This window comes from Salvelinus alpinus, chromosome 28 (assembly GCF_045679555.1).
Source record: "Salvelinus alpinus chromosome 28, SLU_Salpinus.1, whole genome shotgun sequence".
NCBI classification, from domain to species: domain Eukaryota; kingdom Metazoa; phylum Chordata; class Actinopteri; order Salmoniformes; family Salmonidae; genus Salvelinus; species Salvelinus alpinus.
Window position 1 is genome coordinate 44,024,852 of NC_092113.1, and position 22,874 is coordinate 44,047,725.

The window sequence follows — 22,874 nt, forward strand, 5'->3', positions numbered from 1 at the left end:
TGAGTCAGAATGACATTGTTCCAAAGTTGAGGCACAGATCAACAGGTCATCCACATATTGGATCAGTGTGCCATCTAACATTAATTCTTCCAGGTCTGCTCTCAATATCTGATTGAAAAAATGTGGACTATCCTTAAAACCCTGTGGGGTCCTAGTATAAGACAAAGTTTTGCCCCTATATCTAAATGCAAACAAATGTCTGCACTCCTCCGCCAGGGGTATACTAAAAAACGCTCCACATAGGTCAATAACCGTGAAGTATTTGGCCTCCGGGGGAACATTGGTCAGCAGAGTGTGAGGGTTTGGGACTTCAGCAGGACAATCCTGCACTATATCGTTAACAGCTCTTAGATCATGGACCAGTCTCCATTTTTTACCATTGGCTTTAAGAACAGGTAGCAAGGGTGTATTGCAATCACTGGGCATCTCTATCAATACTCCTGCCCTGAGCAGTCCTTCTATTGTCAATCTTATTCCTTCTTCAGCCTCAGGCTTCATAGGATACTGGGTTTTCCATGGAAGTTTGGCATTAGGTTTTATTTTGACAGAAACGGGACTAGCAGATTTAACTAGTCCTACGTCTGTATCATGTTGCGACCATACCTCAGTTGGTATGGTTTTCTCCATTTCTGCTCTAAGTTCACTGATTAATCCTATTCCTTCACCTAACACTACCTGCTGGCCTGCACTAACCTCTACCTCCCTTGGATCACCAATCAACATAGTAGTGGTAACTATTTTGATGAATGATTTATCCTTTGAATGAAAGATTAGTGGATTGTCAGTTTTATCCCACTTCTGTTTCCCAACTTCCTTCATCATCGATCCTAGATCTTTAGATGTATAACCCTGATTTACCAGTAAAGTAATGTGAGGAACAGAGTCAGAGACATTGAACCATGTCTTCACAAATTCAGACCCGTCTCCATCCATCACATCCATTGCGGCTCCCTGCTTTCCAATAACTATAATTTGAGACATTATTGGTGCTTTCCTTCCATATGCCCCCATAACCCAAAGTTGTTCAAGCAATGGGTCCAGATGTGGGTCAAATTGCATTGTGCAATGATATTCAGATTTAGCTCTAACTGCTTTAGGTATTTGGGCCTGGATGAATTTACCCCATTTCCTGACAGTTCTATCCACATCTGCTTCAATGCCTCCTAGCCAATATACATTAGCTGTTCCTTCTGTACCCATCACTGGTAATTGTAATCCTGTTTTTTCAATTATTACTCCATCAGGAGAACATTTAATTTGTAAGCCCAACTTGCATAGTGCGTCTCTTCCTAATAGATTAACTGGTGTTTGATCTGACACTAAAATTGGAATTGTGACTGATTTACCATCAGTCGTTAGCCGAACTGGAGCGGTCATTGGAATTAACTGCGTATTTCCCGAGAATCCTATTGTTTTGGCATATTTACCAGACATGGGGAGATGTGAGGCATAATTTGGACTCACACATGTATAAGTAGCTCCAGTATCTATCATCATGGGTGTACCTCTGTTTTCTATTTGAACCTGCAGTATAGGTTCTTGATCAGCCCTTGTTGTTATTATTGGAAACTGACCCTCCCCTTTGAGATTCCCTGGGCATCCCTAGTTTTGTTGATTAGGCCCTGACCATGTGTTCACAGGACCTGAAGGTTGGTTAGGGTTGCCCTGCCAATCGTTATGTTGATTCCAACCATTCTGATTTTGTTGGAAGTTTGGGGTATTATACGTCGGTGGCGATCTACTATTTCTATTTCCCTCAGTTCGATTCTGCCATGGGCGTGTAGGGCACTCTCGCCTGTTGTGTCCTGGTTGCCTACATCCCCAACAGGTGCCTGGTGGCCCTCGAGAGTCTACAAATCCCTTGCCTTTATCAAATTGTACAGTTTTCTGTTGTTTTTTCCCCCCATTCCAAATCGAGGGCTGTGTGTACACATTTACTACTGGCGGTGCAGGTAACACTTGAGCCCGACCAGGGCCGAACAGCTGTGGCTCTCCTGGGGAGACAGCAGCCATTGTTCCCATCTCTGGCCCAGGGGTAGTGACGACAGCCTGGACTTTCTTTTTCCCTTTGTTGGTTAGTTCATCCAACTGCAGCAGGGTCAGTCTTCTCTGAATGTCTTTGCCTTGATCTATCTGTCTCTGTTCATCTTTTCTGTATTTCTCTACTGCATGGACCACGTAGTCACAGAATTCCCTGTAAGGTTTTGATGTAAGTCCCACCACATCCTCCAGCCTTCTCCTTACTGGCTGGGGCATGGCTTCTATTATTGAATTTCGGAACATAGTTGTCATTAGTTCATTGCCCTCAGGGTCTTGCTCTGTTTCCATCCTCCACCTTTTCAACTGTCCATGTAGGTAGGTAGCTGGGTTTTCTGTGTCCCCGATAATTCCACCTCTTAGTGCTTTGGGATCCACTTTTGTTGGATATGTTTCTCTTAAAGCACGCCAGATGACTGGTCTGTATCTGTCGAACAGTAATCCATCATTTATCACTCCCCCATCTGTACCATCGATGCCACCGTCCTGCATGATCTCTCCCATAGTATGCATGCTCGTCACCCTGGCCAGTAGTGCCCTTATGTCCCCCACCGCCAGCAATTTCCCCACTGTATGTTCTTCAAATGTTCTGATCCATTTACCTGCCCCCTCATGTAAATCAGGTAGACGGACAACCAAACCCTCCAAATCCTGTGTAGCCCATGGCGTATAATGTCCCTGATCGCCTTTTATCAGAATCGGACATTGTTTTCCATAAAAGCCAGATTCTTTTCTTGACCCTTCTCTACGAGCCCTGGGGTAGTTTTCCACCAACTCATCAGTTAAATCCTTATTGGTGCTGCGGGCCCGAGCTTTTTCTTGTTTATCTAGTCTTCTCTTGCTTTCTTCTAGGTTTGATTTTAATAGTCCCAATTCCTTATCTATTTTTTGTCCAAGTAATTGACCCTCTTCTTCTAGTCTGTCCCTATATTGTCTATCACTATCTTCCTCTTCTTCTTCTGATAACTCCTTATCTACTCTAGCTGTTTCTAATGCTGCCAGAGCCTTTCTTAAACCCCCATAACAATTGAAGCCATCTCCCTCAATCCTAGAATCTCTTGTAGTCTTTCTCTGGTCCTTGTCTGCTGAATAAGATGATGCACATGCTGCTTCAGGCTCAGCCCTTTCTTCCCCTTCTGTTAAGTCTATTTCGCCTTGTATATCCAAATGACCCTTTATCATTGGAAATTGTCCATTGAAATAAGGTGGGGGGTTAAGCATCCATTCATTTTTCATTTTCATTGTTTTATCATCTTTCTTCAGCATTTCTCTTGCCTTTTTCATGCTTTTTAACAAACCAGATCCTTCTTCTTTGAACATTTTTAGTATTTCATTTTCTCTTTCTCGTTTATTTCTTCTTTTTTGTTTCTTGTCATTTGGTTTGTGGTTCTTTATTAGTGTCTCCATTTCCTCACACACCGAGACATCCAACGTTCCCACCGCTGGCCATTTGGTATTTAGTTTTCTTGTGCGTTTCTCCCATTTTATTGAAGTTTTTATTATTTCTTTTTTACTCAAGGGATGCCTTGCCCCTAAGATCTCTACTGGTGTTCTATTCATTTTATTATAGTTCTAATCAATTTTATGATTTCTTTTTAATACCTTATCTTTATCTTTATTTATTTATATTGTTTATACTTTCTTACCTCTACTTCATGTTCCTTATTGCTTGATCCTAAATTCAATTGATTAGTGTATCAAGCCTCCCCTTGTCTCCTTTTTATCCTGGTCACTCGATTTTGCACCACTGTCTACTCATCAGGCTATTTTTAGACCGTAGCTTCTGTAGACACAGAGTGTCTGACGGCCTGTTTTTTCCTCTTTCTTTGTTCCTCCGTACGCGAATTCTTAATATGTCCTGGATTCCACTATTTATCTTAACCAACCTAGATTCATTTTTAACTTTATAGTATAATTTCAATTTATTGGCGCTCCTACTTTCTGTTTTGTTTCACACTTTTCTATCCGTATTTATACTATTCGGTTAACGCCTTTTTAAGTATTTTTATTTATTCTTTGTTTTGACACCTTTTTTAGTAATTCTACTATGGTCGCTTATTACTTTATCACATCAGTGTTTTTATCCTTGATTACAACTTATTTTACTTCGATGTTTCTTAACTTCTTTCCCTCTGCCTAATAGCAGTTAACGACACCCTTCATCAATTCTACTCTGTCACAGGAGAGCTGCGCGCACCCTCTTCAGGACGCTCTGCCTACACGCACACAACCTGTCCTATCTTTCTTCCTAATCTTCTATTTTTACACAGATCTACTCATTTCTTACAACATTATCATTCATCCTTTTATGTTTCATCCGTTCATTCAATCCCTTTGTTTTTACCTCAAAACAACTCAGTCTTTCTTTTTTGACTTAATTCACTTCCACCTACATAAGCCTAGACTTCTTACAATATGACGAGACTACTGTCTAATCGGATCAGCTTGTCTTCATATCCTATTCAACCCCCAATACTTATCTTTTCTTCTATTATTAGGGTAGTATTGTGGCGTGACCTACTGAATTACCAAACCCTGGTAGCTAGACAGAGCGGTTTTTTATTCGCAGGATTTCTTTTGCATTTGAACACCGCACAATCGGGCCAACGTTTTTCCTGCACCTACTACTTCACTCATACAGTCCTCTTTTCAGAGCGGAAACTATGAATATTTATTTAACTACTGATTTATGTTTTGACCGTATAAGTTACTTTTGCAGTTGAACGCCGCACAATCGGGCTAACGTTTTCCTACAACCTACTGTTTTATGCTTTGACTGTATAAGCTACTTTTGCAGTTGAACGCCGCACAATCGGGCTAACGTTTTCCTACAACCTACTGTTTTATGCTTTGACTGTATAAGCTACTTTTTCAGTTGAACGCCGCACAATCGGGCTAACGTTTTCCTACAACCTACTGTTTTATGCTTTGACTGTATAAACTACTTGTTGTAGCCCTGCGCCGCTCAACTAGAGAGTACAAACAGTTGCGCCGATCAGCCCACACAAGGCTGCTCAAAATGAATGGTCCGACGAGAGGGGCAGTCCGAATCACACACACCCAACACGAGTCGCCCGCTCAGGTTGACTGAGGTGTGTTTACGCACATCCCAAAACAGATCCTGATACGGTCGAACCCGGCCAAGCAGAATCAGACGGAACAACTCCCCCAATCAAACCAGACACATGAACCTGTCTCGAGCAGTCCAACCAGAACAAATGCCCGCTCCCCCCAGCCAAACACCCGACACAATCAAAGTTCACAGTTCCAGTTCACTCAATCTCCAGACATGCGCATTCATACAAAACCCAAACTCACACATGCATGCACATTTATTTGAATTCAAAAGTTCTTTCGTTTTTATCGTTTTTAGGAAATTTGAGAGAGAGACCTACATGACATTCCTCCCGCTGAGACAGGACTCTGAAGCAATCTACACAAACATTTCAACTATTGTAAGAACTTGCTTACCGTATATAGTTGGGTGGCCACCTCTGTTTGTTTAGATTGTCCAAAGAACCCGCCAGCCAAGAACGTCACCGTCCCTGTCACTCCTGGCTGGCTCGCCAATTATGTCGTAGAAAATCACTTCAAATATAACTCTTACAAGAACTTTGTGAACTCAAATAAGATTTTTAATACAAATTGTATCACAATCTGGAATGTCCGCGGAACACACACTTTCTCAGAACTCCAGCTACTCTATTTATACACACAGTCTTGTCCGTCCCCTATGAAGTCATTCACCACCATCTGCTTTCAATTTGTTTATAATAGTGGCTGGACCCTCTATCCCAGCGTGTCCAATTACCTCTAGGCGTCACTCTGTCTGACATGTATGTTTGTAATAGAATGGTCAAACCATATGTCTAGTGTCCAATTGCTTTTAGGCGCCACTCTGTCTGACATGTATGTTATTATGTCTATGTCTGCTCTGGTACCCCAATGGTGGAACAAACTCCCTCACGACGCCAGGTCAGCGGAGTCAATCACCACCTTCCGAAGACACCTGAAACCCCACCTCTCCAAGGAATACCCAGGATAGGACAAAGTAATCCTTCTAACCCCCCCCCCCTTAAAAGAGTTAGATGCACCATTGTAAAATGGTTGTTCCACTGGATATCATAAGGTGAATACACCAAGTTGTAAGTCACTCTGGACAAGAGCGTCTGCTAAATGACCCAAATGCAAATGTAATTATACTGTTCACCTATCTTATACCTCTATATGTTATCCATGTGTGTAATTGTACTCCTACAAACGCCACATCTTCTAGCAGAACCTCCAGTTTCATTCATTTGTTCATTTTAACAGAAGAATTTAAACCTAAATGGAAGTCTTTAAGAACCCGTGTAGCGTGTTTGTAAGACAGTAGATTCAGAATGACTCCAAACAACGGCTTGTTCTATATACAGCAGGCGTGTATCCCAAATGGCACTCTATCCCCTTTGTAGTGCACTACTTTTAGTGCCATATATAGTGAATAGGGTGCCATTTGGGATACACACGTTAAGAGTGCATATACTCTATCTACAGCAAGTGTATAAAACGAATAGCAAAATAATCATTTGTGGCACAGAGAGGCAAAGAAAGGCACCACTATGTTCCCTAATGCCAAAAACAAAAGCTTTTTTTGTTGTTGTTGTAAGATATAAACTAATAAACATCAAACCAAAACCTTGTCTTTAAGAGTAAGTGCTTAACTTCAGCCTGGCACCGAGATCGGTTTCTGAGATCGGTCAGTGCTCTTGTCAAGCCAAACATGACATTAAATAAGAGGTTGTGGTAAGAGAGCAGACTAGCTCCATATCATAGAAATTAAAATCCTAGACTAGCTCCATATCATAGAAATTAAAATCCTAGACTAGCTCCATATCATAGAAATTAAAATAATAGACTAGCTCCATATCATAGAAATTAAAATAATAGACTAGCTCCATATCATAGAAATTAAAATACTAGACTAGCTCCATATCATAGAAATTAAAATACTAGACAGGCTCCATATCATAGAAATTAAAATACTAGACTAGCTCCATATCATAGAAATTAAAATACTAGACTAGCTCCATATCATAGAAATTAAAATACTAGACAGGCTCCATATCATAGAAATTAAAATACTAGACTAGCTCCATATCATAGAAATTAAAATACTAATACACGTCAAACATTTTCTCAAAATATATTCCAGATTTATGAGGTATCAAAACAAAATAAAAACAACAAAAGGAAGAAAGAAAAAAAACAGATTTGCAGTTGTAACAAAATAGGTCCCGGTTCTTCTTTATCCGTGTCAGCTCATCTTGTAGCCAATCATCATCTTCTCCTCAACAGAACTGAAGTGGAAGGAGAAAAGGGTTTCAGTAAAGGTTATACCTGTGGTTGATTTACTTTAGTTGAATGCACTGATCGCAAGTCCTTCTGGATAAATTACTAAAATGTGAGAATACATGAGAGAAAAAAATAAACTATCTGGTAGGTGTGTTGTATTATCCTGATGTGAGAGAATATATAACTTCATTAAAAGTCTGCATGGTTACCACTACATTAGTAACCGGTAAAGTCACCACTGCTTGACAATGTCTGCTGCCATCTAGTGGTGACACTGTGGTACTGCAAAAGGGCTGAGCAGCCAAGCAACAACCGTATCACCATGATTCCACTTCCCCTATATCTCCTAGCCCTTATTTACAAATCACAACAAGTCAAGGTTAGGTACCTCTCATTAGTCATATGTTGGATTCCAAATGAACCCCTTACCTCTACCCCTATACACATGACTACAGATCTGACAGAAGTGGATATGGTAAACATTCCACCTAACCAAATCAGAACGTGAACCACCATACATACAACTACCGTTCCAATCATTTAAGATCTAGAGAAGAGGGTAGGGGGGGGTAAAGGGTCCATGTGGAACTCGGCAAGATGCCCAAACCCTTATCAATCCTGACTCCAACAAGAAAAAGTTGGACCCGTTCCAAAATAGACCTGTTGGTTCTTGGTGACTTCTGATTGGCTAACAACAACAAGCTACACGACCCTCTGGTGAAAAGCAAAGAGAGCAGAAACATACACGATCAAATGTATCTCCCCATGACGCTACTGCACGGGGGTCACGTATCTCCCCGTGACGCTACTGCACGGGGGTCGCGTATCTCCCCATGACGCTACTGCACGGGGGTCGCGTATCTCCCCGTGACGCTACTGCACGGGGGTCGCGTATCTCCCCGTGACGCTACTGCACGGGGGTCGCGTATCTCCCCGTGACGCTACTGCACGGGGGTCGCGTATCTCCCCGTGACGCTACTGCACGGGGGTCGCGTATCTCCCCGTGACGCTACTGCACGGGGGTCGCGTATCTCCCCGTGACGCTACTGCACGGGGGTCGCGTATCTCCCCGTGACGCTACTGCACGGGGGTCGCGTATCTCCCCTTGACGCTACTGCACGGGGGTCGCGTATCTCCCCGTGACGCTACTGCACGGGGGTCGCGTATCTCCCCGTGACGCTACTGCACGGGGGTCGCGTATCTCCCCGTGACGCTACTGCACGGGGGTCGCGTATCTCCCCATGACGCTATTGCACGGGGGTCGCGTATCTCCCCATGACGCTACTGCACGGGGGTCGCGTATCTCCCCATGACGCTACTGCACGGGGGTCGCGTATCTCCCCATGACGCTACTGCACGGGGGTCGCGTATCTCCCCATGACGCTACTGCACGGGGGTCGCGTATCTCCCCATGACGCTACGCACGGGGGTCGCGTATCTCCCCATGACGCTACTGCACGGGGGTCGCGTATCTCCCCATGACGCTACTGCACGGGGGTCGCGTATCTCCCCATGACGCTACTGCACGGGGGTCGCGTATCTCCCCATGACGCTACTGCACGGGGGTCGCGTATCTCCCCATGACGCTACTGCACGGGGGTCGCGTATCTCCCCATGACGCTACGCACGGGGGTCGCGTATCTCCCCATGACGCTACTGCACGGGGGTCGCGTATCTCCCCGTGACGCTACTGCACGGGGGTCGCGTATCTCCCCATGACGCTACGCACGGGGGTCGCGTATCTCCCCATGACGCTACTGCACGGGGGTCGCGTATCTCCCCGTGACGCTACTGCACGGGGGTCGCGTATCTCCCCATGACGCTACTGCACGGGGGTCGCGTATCTCCCCATGACGCTACTGCACGGGGGTCGCGTATCTCCCCATGACGCTACTGCACGGGGGTCGCGTATCTCCCCTTGACGCTACTGCACGGGGGTCGCGTATCTCCCCGTGACGCTACTGCACGGGGGTCGCGTATCTCCCCGTGACGCTACTGCACGGGGGTCGCGTATCTCCCCGTGACGCTACTGCACGGGGGTCGCGTATCTCCCCGTGACGCTACTGCACGGGGGTCGCGTATCTCCCCGTGACGCTACTGCACGGGGGTCGCGTATCTCCCCATGACGCTACTGCACGGGGGTCGCGTATCTCCCCATGACGCTACGCACGGGGGTCGCGTATCTCCCCATGACGCTACTGCACGGGGGTCGCGTATCTCCCCATGACGCTACTGCACGGGGGTCGCGTATCTCCCCATGACGCTACTGCACGGGGGTCGCGTATCTCCCCATGACGCTACTGCACGGGGGTCGCGTATCTCCCCATGACGCTACTGCACGGGGGTCGCGTATCTCCCCATGACGCTACGCACGGGGGTCGCGTATCTCCCCATGACGCTACTGCACGGGGGTCGCGTATCTCCCCATGACGCTACGCACGGGGGTCGCGTATCTCCCCATGACGCTACTGCACGGGGGTCGCGTATCTCCCCGTGACGCTACTGCACGGGGGTCGCGTATCTCCCCATGACGCTACTGCACGGGGGTCGCGTATCTCCCCATGACGCTACTGCACGGGGGTCGCGTATCTCCCCATGACGCTACTGCACGGGGGTCGCTTATCTCCCCTTGACGCTACTGCACGGGGGTCGCGTATCTCCCCGTGACGCTACTGCACGGGGGTCGCGTATCTCCCCGTGACGCTACTGCACGGGGGTCGCGTATCTCCCCGTGACGCTACTGCACGGGGGTCGCGTATCTCCCCGTGACGCTACTGCACGGGGGTCGCGTATCTCCCCATGACGCTACTGCACGGGGGTCGCGTATCTCCCCGTGACGCTACTGCACGGGGGTCGCGTATCTCCCCGTGACGCTACTGCACGGGGGTCGCGTATCTCCCCATGACGCTACTGCACGGGGGTCGCGTATCTCCCCATGACGCTACTGCACGGGGGTCGCGTATCTCCCCATGACGCTACTGCACGGGGGTCGCGTATCTCCCCATGACGCTACTGCACGGGGGTCGCGTATCTCCCCATGACGCTACTGCACGGGGGTCGCGTATCTCCCCATGACGCTACTGCACGGGGGTCGCGTATCTCCCCATGACGCTACGCACGGGGGTCGCGTATCTCCCCTTGACGCTACTGCACGGGGGTCGCGTATCTCCCCATGACGCTACTGCACGGGGGTCGCGTATCTCCCCATGACGCTACTGCACGGGGGTCGCGTATCTCCCCATGACGCTACTGCACGGGGGTCGCGTATCTCCCCATGACGCTACTGCACGGGGGTCGCGTATCTCCCCATGACGCTACTGCACGGGGGTCGCGTATCTCCCCATGACGCTACGCACGGGGGTCGCGTATCTCCCCATGACGCTACGCACGGGGGTCGCGTATCTCCCCATGACGCTACTGCACGGGGGTCGCGTATCTCCCCATGACGCTACTGCACGGGGGTCGCGTATCTCCCCGTGACGCTACTGCACGGGGGTCGCGTATCTCCCCGTGACGCTACTGCACGGGGGTCGCGTATCTCCCCATGACGCTACGCACGGGGGTCGCGTATCTCCCCGTGACGCTACTGCACGGGGGTCGCGTATCTCCCCGTGACGCTACTGCACGGGGGTCGCGTATCTCCCCGTGACGCTACTGCACGGGGGTCGCGTATCTCCCCGTGACGCTACTGCACGGGGGTCCGTTCAGATCTGTACTGGTTCCTTACAGTTAAAATTACACCCGAGATCCGTAACCATCACCATCAGATCGGAGCCAGACCAGTAACAATCACATCAGAACCAGACCCGTAACAATCAGAACAGAACCAGACCCGTAACAATCAGATCAGAACCAGACCCATAACAATCAGATCAGAACCAGACCCGTAACAATCAGATCAGAACCAGCCCCGTAACAATCAGATCAGAACCAGACCCGTAACAATCACATCAGAACCAGACCCGTAACAATCACATCAGAACCAGACCCGTAACAATCACATCAGAACCAGACCCGTAACAATCACATCAGAACCAGACCCGTAACAATCACATCAGAACAGAACCAGACCCGTAACAATCACATCAGATCAGAACCAGACCCGTGACAATCACATCAGAACCAGACCCGTGACAATCAGATCAGAACCAGACCCGTGACAATCACATCAGAACCAGACCCGTAACAATCACATCAGAACCAGACCCGTAACAATCACATCAGATCAGAACCAGACCCGTAACAATCACATCAGATCAGAACCAGACCCGTAACAATCACATCAGAACCAGACCCGTGACAATCACATCAGAACCAGACCCGTAACAATCACATCAGAACCAGACCCGTGACATTAAACAGAATTTTTGATCTGGACCCAGGCGGGTCCCGGATCTGTCCTCGGGTATTCAGGAAGACCTCTAACTCCAACCACCAGATCAAGTAAAGAAGGTACTCCCTACTGGGTAGTGTATATAACTAGGGAGCAGGGTAGTGTCTATAACTAGGGAGCAGGGTAGTATCTATAACTAGGGAGCAGGGTAGTGTCTATAACTAGGGAGCAGGGTAGTGTCTATAACTAGGGAGCAGGGTAGTGTCTATAACTAGGGAGCAGGGTAGTGTCTATAACTAGGGAGCAGGGTAGTGTCTATAACTAGGGAGCAGGGTAGTGTCTATAACTAGGGAGCAGGGTAGTGTCTATAACTAGGGAGCAGGGTAGTGTCTATAACTAGGGAGCAGGGTAGTATCTATAACTAGGGAGCAGGGTAGTATCTATAACTAGGGAGCAGGGTAGTGTTATAACTAGGGAGCAGGGTAGTGTATATAACTAGGGGGCAGGGTAGTGTATATAACTAGGGAGCAGGGTAGTGTATATAACTAGGGAGCAGGGTAGTGTCTATAACTAGGGAGCAGGGTAGTGTATATAACTAGGGAGCAGGGTAGTATCTATAACTAGGGAGCAGGGTAGTGTCTATAACTAGGGAGCAGGGTAGTGTCTATAACTAGGGAGCAGGGTAGTGTCTATAACTAGGGAGCAGGGTAGTGTCTATAACTAGGGAGCAGGGTAGTGTCTATAACTAGGGAGCAGGGTAGTGTCTATAACTAGGGAGCAGGGTAGTGTCTATAACTAGGGAGCAGGGTAGTGTCCATAACTAGGGAGCAGGGTAGTGTCCATAACTAGGGAGCAGGGTAGTGTCTATAACTAGGGAGCAGGGTAGTATCTATAACTAGGGAGCAGGGTAGGGTCTATAACTAGGGAGCAGGGTAGTGTCTATAACTAGGGAGCAGGGTAGTGTCTATAACTAGGGAGCAGGGTAGTGTCTATAACTAGGGAGCAGGGTAGTATCTATAAGTAGGGAGCAGGGTAGGGTATATAACTAGGGAGCAGGGTAGTATCTATAACTAGGGAGCAGGGTAGTGTTATAACTAGGGAGCAGGGTAGTGTATATAACTAGGGGGCAGGGTAGTGTATATAACTAGGGAGCAGGGTAGTGTATATAACTAGGGAGCAGGGTAGTGTCTATAACTAGGGAGCAGGGTAGTGTATATAACTAGGGAGCAGGGTAGTATCTATAACTAGGGAGCAGGGTAGTGTCTATAACTAGGGAGCAGGGTAGTGTCTATAACTAGGGAGCAGGGTAGTGTCTATAACTAGGGAGCAGGGTAGTGTCTATAACTAGGGAGCAGGGTAGTGTCTATAACTAGGGAGCAGGGTAGTGTCTATAACTAGGGAGCAGGGTAGTGTCTATAACTAGGGAGCAGGGTAGTGTCCATAACTAGGGAGCAGGGTAGTGTCCATAACTAGGGAGCAGGGTAGTGTCTATAACTAGGGAGCAGGGTAGTATCTATAACTAGGGAGCAGGGTAGGGTCTATAACTAGGGAGCAGGGTAGTGTCTATAACTAGGGAGCAGGGTAGTGTCTATAACTAGGGAGCAGGGTAGTGTCTATAACTAGGGAGCAGGGTAGTATCTATAAGTAGGGAGCAGGGTAGGGTATATAACTAGGGAGCAGGGTAGTGTCCATAACTAGGGAGCAGGGTAGTATCTATAACTAGGGAGCAGGGTAGTGTCTATATCTAGGGAGCAGGGTAGTGTCTATAACTAGGGGGCAGGGTAGTGTCTATAACTAGGGAGCAGGGTAGTGTCTATAACTAGGGGGCAGGGTAGTATCTATAACTAGGGAGCAGGGTAGTATCTATAACTAGGGAGCAGGGTAGTTCCTATAACTAGGGAGCAGGGTAGTGTCTATAACTAGGGAGCAGGGTAGTGTCTATAACTAGGGAGCAGGGTAGTGTCTATAACTAGGGAGCAGGGTAGTGTATAAAACTAGGGAGCAAGGTAGTGTAAAAACTAGGGAGCAGGGTAGTGTCTATAACTAGGGAGCAGGGTAGTGTATATAACTAGGGAGCAGAGTAGTGTCTATAACTAGGGAGCAGGGTAGTGTCTATAACTAGGGAGCAGGGTAGTGTCTATAACTAGGGAGCAGGGTAGTGTCTATAACTAGGGAGCAGGGTAGTATCTATAACTAGGGAGCAGGGTAGTATCTATAACTAGGGAGCAGGGTAGTGTCTATAACTAGGGAGCAGGGTAGTGTCTATAACAAGGGAGCAGGGTAGTGTCTATAACTAGGGAGCAGGGTAGTGTCTATAACAAGGGAGCAGGGTAGTGTCTATAACTAGGGAGCAGGGTAGTGTCTATAACTAGGGAGCAGGGTAGTGTCTATAACTAGGGAGCAGGGTAGTGTCTATAACTAGGGAGCAGGGTAGTGTCTATAACTAGAGAGCAGGGTAGTGTCTATAACTAGGGAGCAGGGTAGTGTCTATAACTAGGGAGCAGGGTAGTGTCTATAACTAGGGAGCAGGGTAGTGTCTATAACTAGGGAGCAGGGTAGTGTCTATAACTAGGGAGCAGGGTAGTGTCTATAACTAGGGAGCATGGTAGTGTCTATAACTAGGGAGCAGGGTAGTGTCTATAACTAGGGAGCAGGGTAGTGTCTATAACTAGGGAGCAGGGTAGTGTCTATAACTAGGGAGCAGGGTAGTATCTATAACTAGGGAGCAGGGTAATATCTATAACTAGGGAGCAGGGTAATGTTATAACTAGGGAGCAGGGTAGTGTATATAACTAGGGGGCAGGGTAGTGTATATAACTAGGGGGCAGGGTAGTGTATATAACTAGGGAGCAGGGTAGTGTCTATAACTAGGGAGAAGGGTAGTGTCTATAACTAGGGAGCAGGGTAGTGTCTATAACTAGGGAGCAGGATAGTGTCTATAACTAGGGAGCAGGGTAGTATCTATAACTAGGGAGCAGGGTAGTATCTATAACTAGGGAGCAGGGTAGTGTCTATAACTAGGGAGCAGGGTAGTGTCTATAACTAGGGAGCAAGGTAGTGTCTATAACTAGGGAGCAGGGTAGTGTCTATAACTAGGGAGCAGGGTAGTGTCTATAACTAGGGAGCAGGGTAGTGTCTATAACTAGGGAGCAGGGTAGTGTCTATAACTAGGGAGCAGGGTAGTGTATATAACTAGGGGGCAGGGTAGTGTATATAACTAGGGAGCAGGGTAGTGTATATAACTAGGGAGCAGGGTAGTGTCTATAACTAGGGAGCAGGGTAGTGTCTATAACTAGGGAGCAGGGTAGTGTCTATAACTAGGGAGCAGGGTAGTGTCTATAACTAGGGAGCAGGGTAGTGTCTATAACTAGGGAGCAGGGTAGTGTCTATAACTAGGGAGCAGGGTAGTGTCTATAACTAGGGAGCAGGGTAGTATCTATAACTAGGGAGCAGGGTAGGGTCTATAACTAGGGAGCAGGGTAGTGTCCATAACTAGGGAGCAGGGTAGTATCTATAACTAGGGAGCAGGGTAGTGTCTATATCTAGGGAGCAGGGTAGTGTCTATAACTAGGGGGCAGGGTAGTGTCTATAACTAGGGAGCAGGGTAGTGTCTATAACTAGGGGGCAGGGTAGTGTCTATAACTAGGGAGCAGGGTAGTATCTATAACTAGGGAGCAGGGTAGTTCCTATAACTACGGAGCAGGGTAGTGTCTATAACTAGGGAGCAGGGTAGTGTCTATAACTAGGGAGCAGGGTAGTGTCTATAACTAGGGAGCAGGGTAGTGTCTATAACTAGGGAGCAGGGTAGTGTCTATAACTAGGGAGCAGGGTAGTGTCTATAACTAGGGAGCAGGGTAGTGTCTATAACTAGGGAGCAGGGTAGTGTCTATAACTAGGGAGCAGGATAGTGTCTATAACTAGGGAGCAGGGTAGTGTCTATAACTAGGGAGCAGGGTAGTGTCTATAACTAGGGAGCAGGGTAGTGTCTATAACTAGGGAGCAGGGTAGTGTCTATAACTAGGGAGCAGGGTAGTGTCTATAACTAGGGAGCAGGGTAGTGTCTATAACTAGGGAGCAGGGTAGTGTCTATAACTAGGGAGCAGGGTAGTGTCTATAACTAGGGAGCAGGGTAGTGTCTATAACTAGGGAGCAGGGTAGTGTCTATAACTAGGGAGCAGGGTAGTGTCTATAACTAGGGAGCAAGGTAGTGTCTATAACTAGGGAGCAGGGTAGTGTCTATAACTAGGGAGCAGGGTAGTGTCTATAACTAGGGAGCAGGGTAGTGTCTATAACTAGGGAGCAGGGTAGTGTCTAAAACTAGGGAGCAGGGTAGTGAATATAACTAGGGGGCAGGGTAGTGTCTATAACTAGGGAGCAGGGTAGTGTCTATAACTAGGGAGCAGGGTAGTGTGTATAACTAGGGAGCAGGGTAGTATCTATAACCAGGGAGCAGGGTAGTATCTATAATTAGGGAGCAGGGTAGTGTCTATAACTAGCGAGCAGGGTAGTGTCTATAACTAGGGAGCAGGGTAGTGTCTATAACTAGGGAGCAGGGTAGTGTCTATAACTAGGGAGCAGGGTAGTGTCCATAACTAGGGAGCAGGGTAGTGTCTATATCTAGGGAGCAGGGTAGTGTCTATAACTAGGGAGCAGGGTAGTGTCTATAACTAGGGAGCAGGGTAGTGTCTATAACTAGGGAGCAGGGTAGTGTCTATAACTAGGGAGCAGGGTAGTGTCTATAACTAGGGAGCAGGGTAGTGTCTATAACTAGGGAGCAGGGTAGTGTCTATAACTAGGGAGCAGGGTAGTGTCTATAACTAGGGAGCAGGGTAGTGTCTATAACTAGGGAGCAGGGTAGTGTCTATAACTAGGGAGCAGGGTAGTGTCTAAAACTAGGGAGCAGGGTAGTGAATATAACTAGGGGGCAGGGTAGTGTCTATAACTAGGGAGCAGGGTAGTGTCTATAACTAGGGAGCAGGGTAGTGTGTATAACTAGGGAGCAGGGTAGTATCTATAACCAGGGAGCAGGGTAGTATCTATAATTAGGGAGCAGGGTAGTGTCTAAAACTAGGGAGCAGGGTAGTGAATATAACTAGGGGGCAGGGTAGTGTCTATAACTAGGGAGCAGGGTAGTGTCTATAACTAGGGAGCAGGGTAGTGTGTATAACTAGGGAGCAGGGTAGTATCTATAACCAGGGAGCAGGGTAGTATCTATAATTAGGGAGCAGGGTAGTGTCTATAACTAGCGAGCAGGGTAGTGTCTATAACTAGGGAGCAGGGTAGTGTCTATAACTAGGGAGCAGGGTAGTGTCTATAACTAGGGAGCAGGGTAGTGTCCATAACTAGGGAGCAGGGTAGTGTCTATATCTAGGGAGCAGGGTAGTGTCTATAACTAGGGAGCAGGGTAGTGTCTATAACTAGGGAGCAGGGTAGTGTCTATAACTAGGGAGCAGGGTAGTGTCTATAACTAGGGAGCAGGGTAGTGTCTATAACTAGGGAGCAGGGTAGTGTCTATAACTAGGGAGCAGGGTAGTGTCTATAACTAGGGAGCAGGGTAGTATCTATAACTAGGGAGCAGGGTAGTGTCTATAACTAGGGAGCAGGGTAGTGTCCATAACTACGGAGCAGGGTAGTGTCTATAACTAGGGAGCAGGGTAGTGTCTATAACTAGGGAGCAGGGTTGTGTCTATAACTAGGGAGCAGGGTAGTGTCCATAACTAGGGAGCAGGGTAGTGTCTATAACTAGGGAGCAGGGTAGTGTCTATAACTAGGGAGCAGGGTAGTGTCTAAAACTAGGGAGCAGGGTAGTGTCCATAACTAGGGAGCAGGGTAGTGTCTATAACTAGGTAGCAGGGTAGTGTCTATAACTAGGGAGCAGGGTTGTGTCTATAACTAGGGAGCAGGGTAGTGTCCATAACTAGGGAGCAGGGTAGTGTCTATAACTAGGGAGCAGGGTAGTATCTATAACTAGGGAGCAGGGTAGTGTCTATAACTAGGGAGCAGGGTAGTGTCTATAACTAGGGAGCAGGGTAGTGTCCATAACTAGGGAGCAGGGTAGTGTCTATAACTAGGGAGCAGGGTAGTGTCTATAACCAGGGAGCAGGGTTGTGTCTATAACTAGGGAGCAGGGTAGTGTCCATAACTAGGGAGCAGGGTAGTGTCTATAACTAGGGAGCAGGGTAGTATCTATAACTAGGGAGCAGGGTAGTGTCTATAACTAGGGAGCAGGGTAGTGTCTATAACTAGGGAGCAGGGTAGTGTCTATAACTAGGGAGCAGGGTAGTGTCCATAACTAGGGAGCAGGGTAGTGTCCATAACTAGGGAGCAGGGTAGTGTATATAACTAGGGAGCAGGGTAGTGTCCATAACTAGGGAGCAGGGTAGTGTCTATGACTAGGGAGCAGGGTAGTGTATATAACTAGGGAGCAGGGTAGTGTCTATAACTAGGGAGCAGGGTAGTGTATATAACTAGGGAGCAGGGTAGTGTCTATAACTAGGGAGCAGGGTAGTGTATATAACTAGGGAGCAGGGTAGTGTATATAACTAGGGAGCAGGGTAGTGTCTATAACTAGGGAGCAGGGTAGTGTGTATAACTAGGGAGCAGGGTAGTGTATATAACTAGGGAGCAGGGTAGTGTATATAACTAGGGAGCAGGGTAGTGTATATAACTAGGGAGCAGGGTAGTGTCTATAACTAGGGAGCAGGGTAGTGTCCATAACTAGGGAGCAGGGTAGTGTCTATAACTAGGGAGCAGGGTAGTGTATATAACTAGGGAGCAGGGTAGTGTCTATAACTAGGGAGCAGGGTAGTGTATATAACTAGGGAGCAGGGTAGTGTCTATAACTAGGGAGCAGGGTAGTGTCTATAACTAGGGAGCAGGGTAGTGTCTATAACTAGGGAGCAGGGTAGTGTATATAACTAGGGAGCAGGGTAGTGTCTATAACTAGGGAGCAGGGTAGTGTCTATAACTAGGGAGCAGGGTAGTGTCCATAACTAGGGAGCAGGGTAGTGTCTATAACTAGGGAGCAGGGTAGTGTCTATAACTAGGGAGCAGGGTAGTGTCTATAACTAGGGAGCAGGGTAGTGTATATAACTAGGGAGCAGGGTAGTGTCTATAACTAGGGAGCAGGGTAGTGTCTATAACTAGGGAGCAGGGTAGTGTCTATAACTAGGGAGCAGGGTAGTGTCCATAACTAGGGAGCAGGGTAGTGTCTATAACTAGGGAGCAGGGTAGTGTCTATAACTAGGGAGCAGGGTTGTGTCTATAACTAGGGAGCAGGGTAGTGTCCATAACTAGGGAGCAGGGTAGTGTCTATAACTAGGGAGCAGGGTAGTATCTATAACTAGGGAGCAGGGTAGTGTCTATAACTAGGGAGCAGGGTAGTGTCTATAACTAGGGAGCAGGGTAGTGTCCATAACTAGGGAGCAGGGTAGTGTCCATAACTAGGGAGCAGGGTAGTGTCTATAACTAGGGAGCAGGGTAGTGTCCATAACTAGGGAGCAGGGTAGTGTCTATAACTAGGGAGCAGGGTAGTGTATATAACTAGGGAGCAGGGTAGTGTCTATAACTAGGGAGCAGGGTAGTGTCCATAACTAGGGAGCAGGGTAGTGTCTATATCTAGGGAGCAGGGTAGTGTCTATAACTAGGGAGCAGGGTAGTGTCTATAACTAGGGAGCAGGGTAGTGTCTATAACTAGGGAGCAGGGTAGTGTCTATAACTAGGGAGCAGGGTAGTGTCTATTACTAGGGAGCAGGGTAGTGTCTATAACTAGGGAGCAGGGTAGTGTCTATAACTAGGGAGCAGGGTAGTGTCCATAACTAGGGAGCAGGGTAGTGTCTATAACTAGGGAGCAGGGTAGTGTCTATAACTAGGGAGCAGGGTAGTGTCCATAACTAGGGATCAGGGTAGTGTCTATAACTAGGGAGCAGGGTAGTGTCTATAACTAGGGAGCAGGGTAGTGTCTATAACTAGGGAGCAGGGTAGTGTATATAACTAGGGAGCAGGGTAGTGTCTATAACTAGGGAGCAGGGTAGTGTCTATAACTAGGGAGCAGGGTAGTGTCTATAACTAGGGAGCAGGGTAGTGTCTATAACTAGGGATCAGGGTAGTGTCCATAACTAGGGAGCAGGGTAGTGTCTATAACTAGGTAGCAGGGTAGTGTCTATAACTAGGGAGCAGGGTTGTGTCTATAACTAAGGAGCAGGGTAGTGTCCATAACTAGGGAGAAGGGTAGTATCTATAACTAGGGAGCAGGGTAGGGTCTATAACTAGGGAGCAGGGTAGTGTCTATAACTAGGGAGCAGGGTAGTGTCCATAACTAGGGAGCAGGGTAGTGTCTATAACTAGGGAGCAGGGTAGTGTCTATAACTAGGGAGCAGGGTTGTGTCTATAACTAGGGAGCAGGGTAGTGTCCATAACTAGGGAGCAGGGTAGTGTCTATAACTAGGGAGCAGGGTAGTATCTATAACTAGGGAGCAGGGTAGTGTCTATAACTAGGGAGCAGGGTAGTGTCTATAACTAGGGAGCAGGGTAGTGTCCATAACTAGGGAGCAGGGTAGTGTCCATAACTAGGGAGCAGGGTAGTGTCTATAACTAGGGAGCAGGGTAGTGTCCATAACTAGGGAGCAGGGTAGTGTCTATAACTAGGGAGCAGGGTAGTGTATATAACTAGGGAGCAGGGTAGTGTCTATAACTAGGGAGCAGGGTAGTGTCCATAACTAGGGAGCAGGGTAGTGTCTATATTGTCTATATCTAGGGAGCAGGGTAGTGTCTATAACTAGGGAGCAGGGTAGTGTCTATAACTAGGGAGCAGGGTAGTGTCTATAACTAGGGAGCAGGGTAGTGTCTATAACTAGGGAGCAGGGTAGTGTCTATTACTAGGGAGCAGGGTAGTGTCTATAACTAGGGAGCAGGGTAGTGTCTATAACTAGGGAGCAGGGTAGTGTCCATAACTAGGGAGCAGGGTAGTGTCTATAACTAGGGAGCAGGGTAGTGTCTATAACTAGGGAGCAGGGTAGTGTCCATAACTAGGGATCAGGGTAGTGTCTATAACTAGGGAGCAGGGTAGTGTCTATAACTAGGGAGCAGGGTAGTGTCTATAACTAGGGAGCAGGGTAGTGTATATAACTAGGGAGCAGGGTAGTGTCTATAACTAGGGAGCAGGGTAGTGTCTATAACTAGGGAGCAGGGTAGTGTCTATAACTAGGGAGCAGGGTAGTGTCTATAACTAGGGATCAGGGTAGTGTCCATAACTAGGGAGCAGGGTAGTGTCTATAACTAGGTAGCAGGGTAGTGTCTATAACTAGGGAGCAGGGTTGTGTCTATAACTAAGGAGCAGGGTAGTGTCCATAACTAGGGAGAAGGGTAGTATCTATAACTAGGGAGCAGGGTAGGGTCTATAACTAGGGAGCAGGGTAGTGTCTATAACTAGGGAGCAGGGTAGTGTCCATAACTAGGGAGCAGGGTAGTGTCTATAACTAGGGAGCAGGGTAGTATCTATAACTAGGGAGCAGGGTAGTGTCTATAACTAGGGAGCAGGGTAGTGTCTTTAACTAGGGAGCAGGGTAGTGTCTATAACTAGGGAGCAGGGTAGTGTCCATAACTAGGGAGCAGGGTAGTGTCCATAACTAGGGAGCAGGGTAGTGTCTATAACTAGGGAGCAGGGTAGTGTCCATAACTAGGGAGCAGGGTAGTGTCTATAACTAGGGAGCAGGGTAGTGTATATAACTAGGGAGCAGGGTAGTGTCTATAACTAGGGAGCAGGGTAGTGTGTATAACTAGGGAGCAGGGTAGTGTCTATAACTAGGGAGCAGGGTAGTGTATATAACTAGGGAGCAGGGTAGTGTCTATAACTAGGGAGCAGGGTAGTGTCCATACCTAGGGAGCAGGGTAGTGTCTATAACTAGGGAGCAGGGTAGTGTATATAACTAGGGAGCAGGGTAGTGTCTATAACTAGGGAGCAGGGTAGTGTATATAACTAGGGAGCAGGGTAGTGTCTATAACTAGGGAGCAGGGTAGTGTATATAACTAGGGAGCAGGGTAGTGTATATAACTAGGGAGCAGGGTAGTGTATATAACTAGGGAGCAGGGTAGTGTCTATAACTAGGGAGCAGGGTAGTGTATATAACTAGGGAGCAGGGTAGTGTATATAACTAGGGAGCAGGGTAGTGTATATAACTAGGGAGCAGGGTAGTGTCTATAACTAGGGAGCAGGGTAGTGTATATAACTAGGGAGCAGGGTAGTGTATATAACTAGGGAGCAGGGTAGTGTCTATAACTAGGGAGCAGGGTAGTGTCTATAACTAGGGAGCAGGGTAGTGTATATAACTAGGGAGCAGGGTAGTGTCTATAACTAGGGAGCAGGGTAGTGTCTATAACTAGGGAGCAGGGTAGTGTCTATAACTAGGGAGCAGGGTAGTGTCCATAACTAGGGAGCAGGGTAGTGTCTATAACTAGGGAGCAGGGTAGTGTCTATAACTAGGGAGCAGGGTTGTGTCTATAACTAGGGAGCAGGGTAGTGTCCATAAATAGGGAGCAGGGTAGTGTCTATAACTAGGGAGCAGGGTAGTGTCCATAACTAGGGAGCAGGGTAGTGTCTATAACTAGGGAGCAGGGTAGTGTATATAACTAGGGAGCAGGGTAGTGTCTATAACTAGGGAGCAGGGTAGTGTATATAACTAGGGAGCAGGGTAGTGTCTATAACTAGGGAGCAGGGTAGTGTATATAACTAGGGAGCAGGGTAGTGTATATAACTAGGGAGCAGGGTAGTGTATATAACTAGGGAGCAGGGTAGTGTCTATAACTAGGGAGCAGGGTAGTGTCTATACCTAGGGAGCAGGGTAGTGTCTATAACTAGGGAGCAGGGTAGTGTCTATAACTAGGGAGCGGGGTAGTGTCTATAACTAGGGAGCGGGGTAGTGTATATAACTAGGGAGCAGGGTAGTGTCTATAACTAGGGAGCAGGGTAGTGTCTATAACTAGGGAGCAGGGTAGTGTCTATAACTAGGGAGCAGGGTAGTGTCTATAACTAGGGAGCAGGGTAGTGTCTATAACTAGGGAGCAGGGTAGTGTCTATAACTAGGGAGCAGGGTAGTGTCTATAACTAGGGAGCAGGGTAGTGTCTATAACTAGGGAGCAGGGTAGTGTCTATAACTAGGGAGCAAGGTAGTGT

At 47.5% G+C, this 22,874-nt stretch overlaps 1 protein-coding gene across 1 annotated transcript in view; it reads right to left on the bottom strand.

The window, feature by feature from the left end:
* Positions 1 to 6,297: 6,297 nt before the first annotated feature.
* The window catches only part of LOC139557914 (transcription elongation factor A protein 2-like), a 52,166-nt gene continuing 35,589 nt past the window's right edge, over positions 6,298 to 22,874 (bottom strand). The window contains exon 10 of the mRNA XM_071373254.1: positions 6,298 to 7,376. Within this exon, the coding sequence (XP_071229355.1) occupies positions 7,368 to 7,376 (9 nt within the window). The 3' untranslated portion in view covers positions 6,298 to 7,367. The remainder of the gene's footprint in view (positions 7,377 to 22,874) is intronic.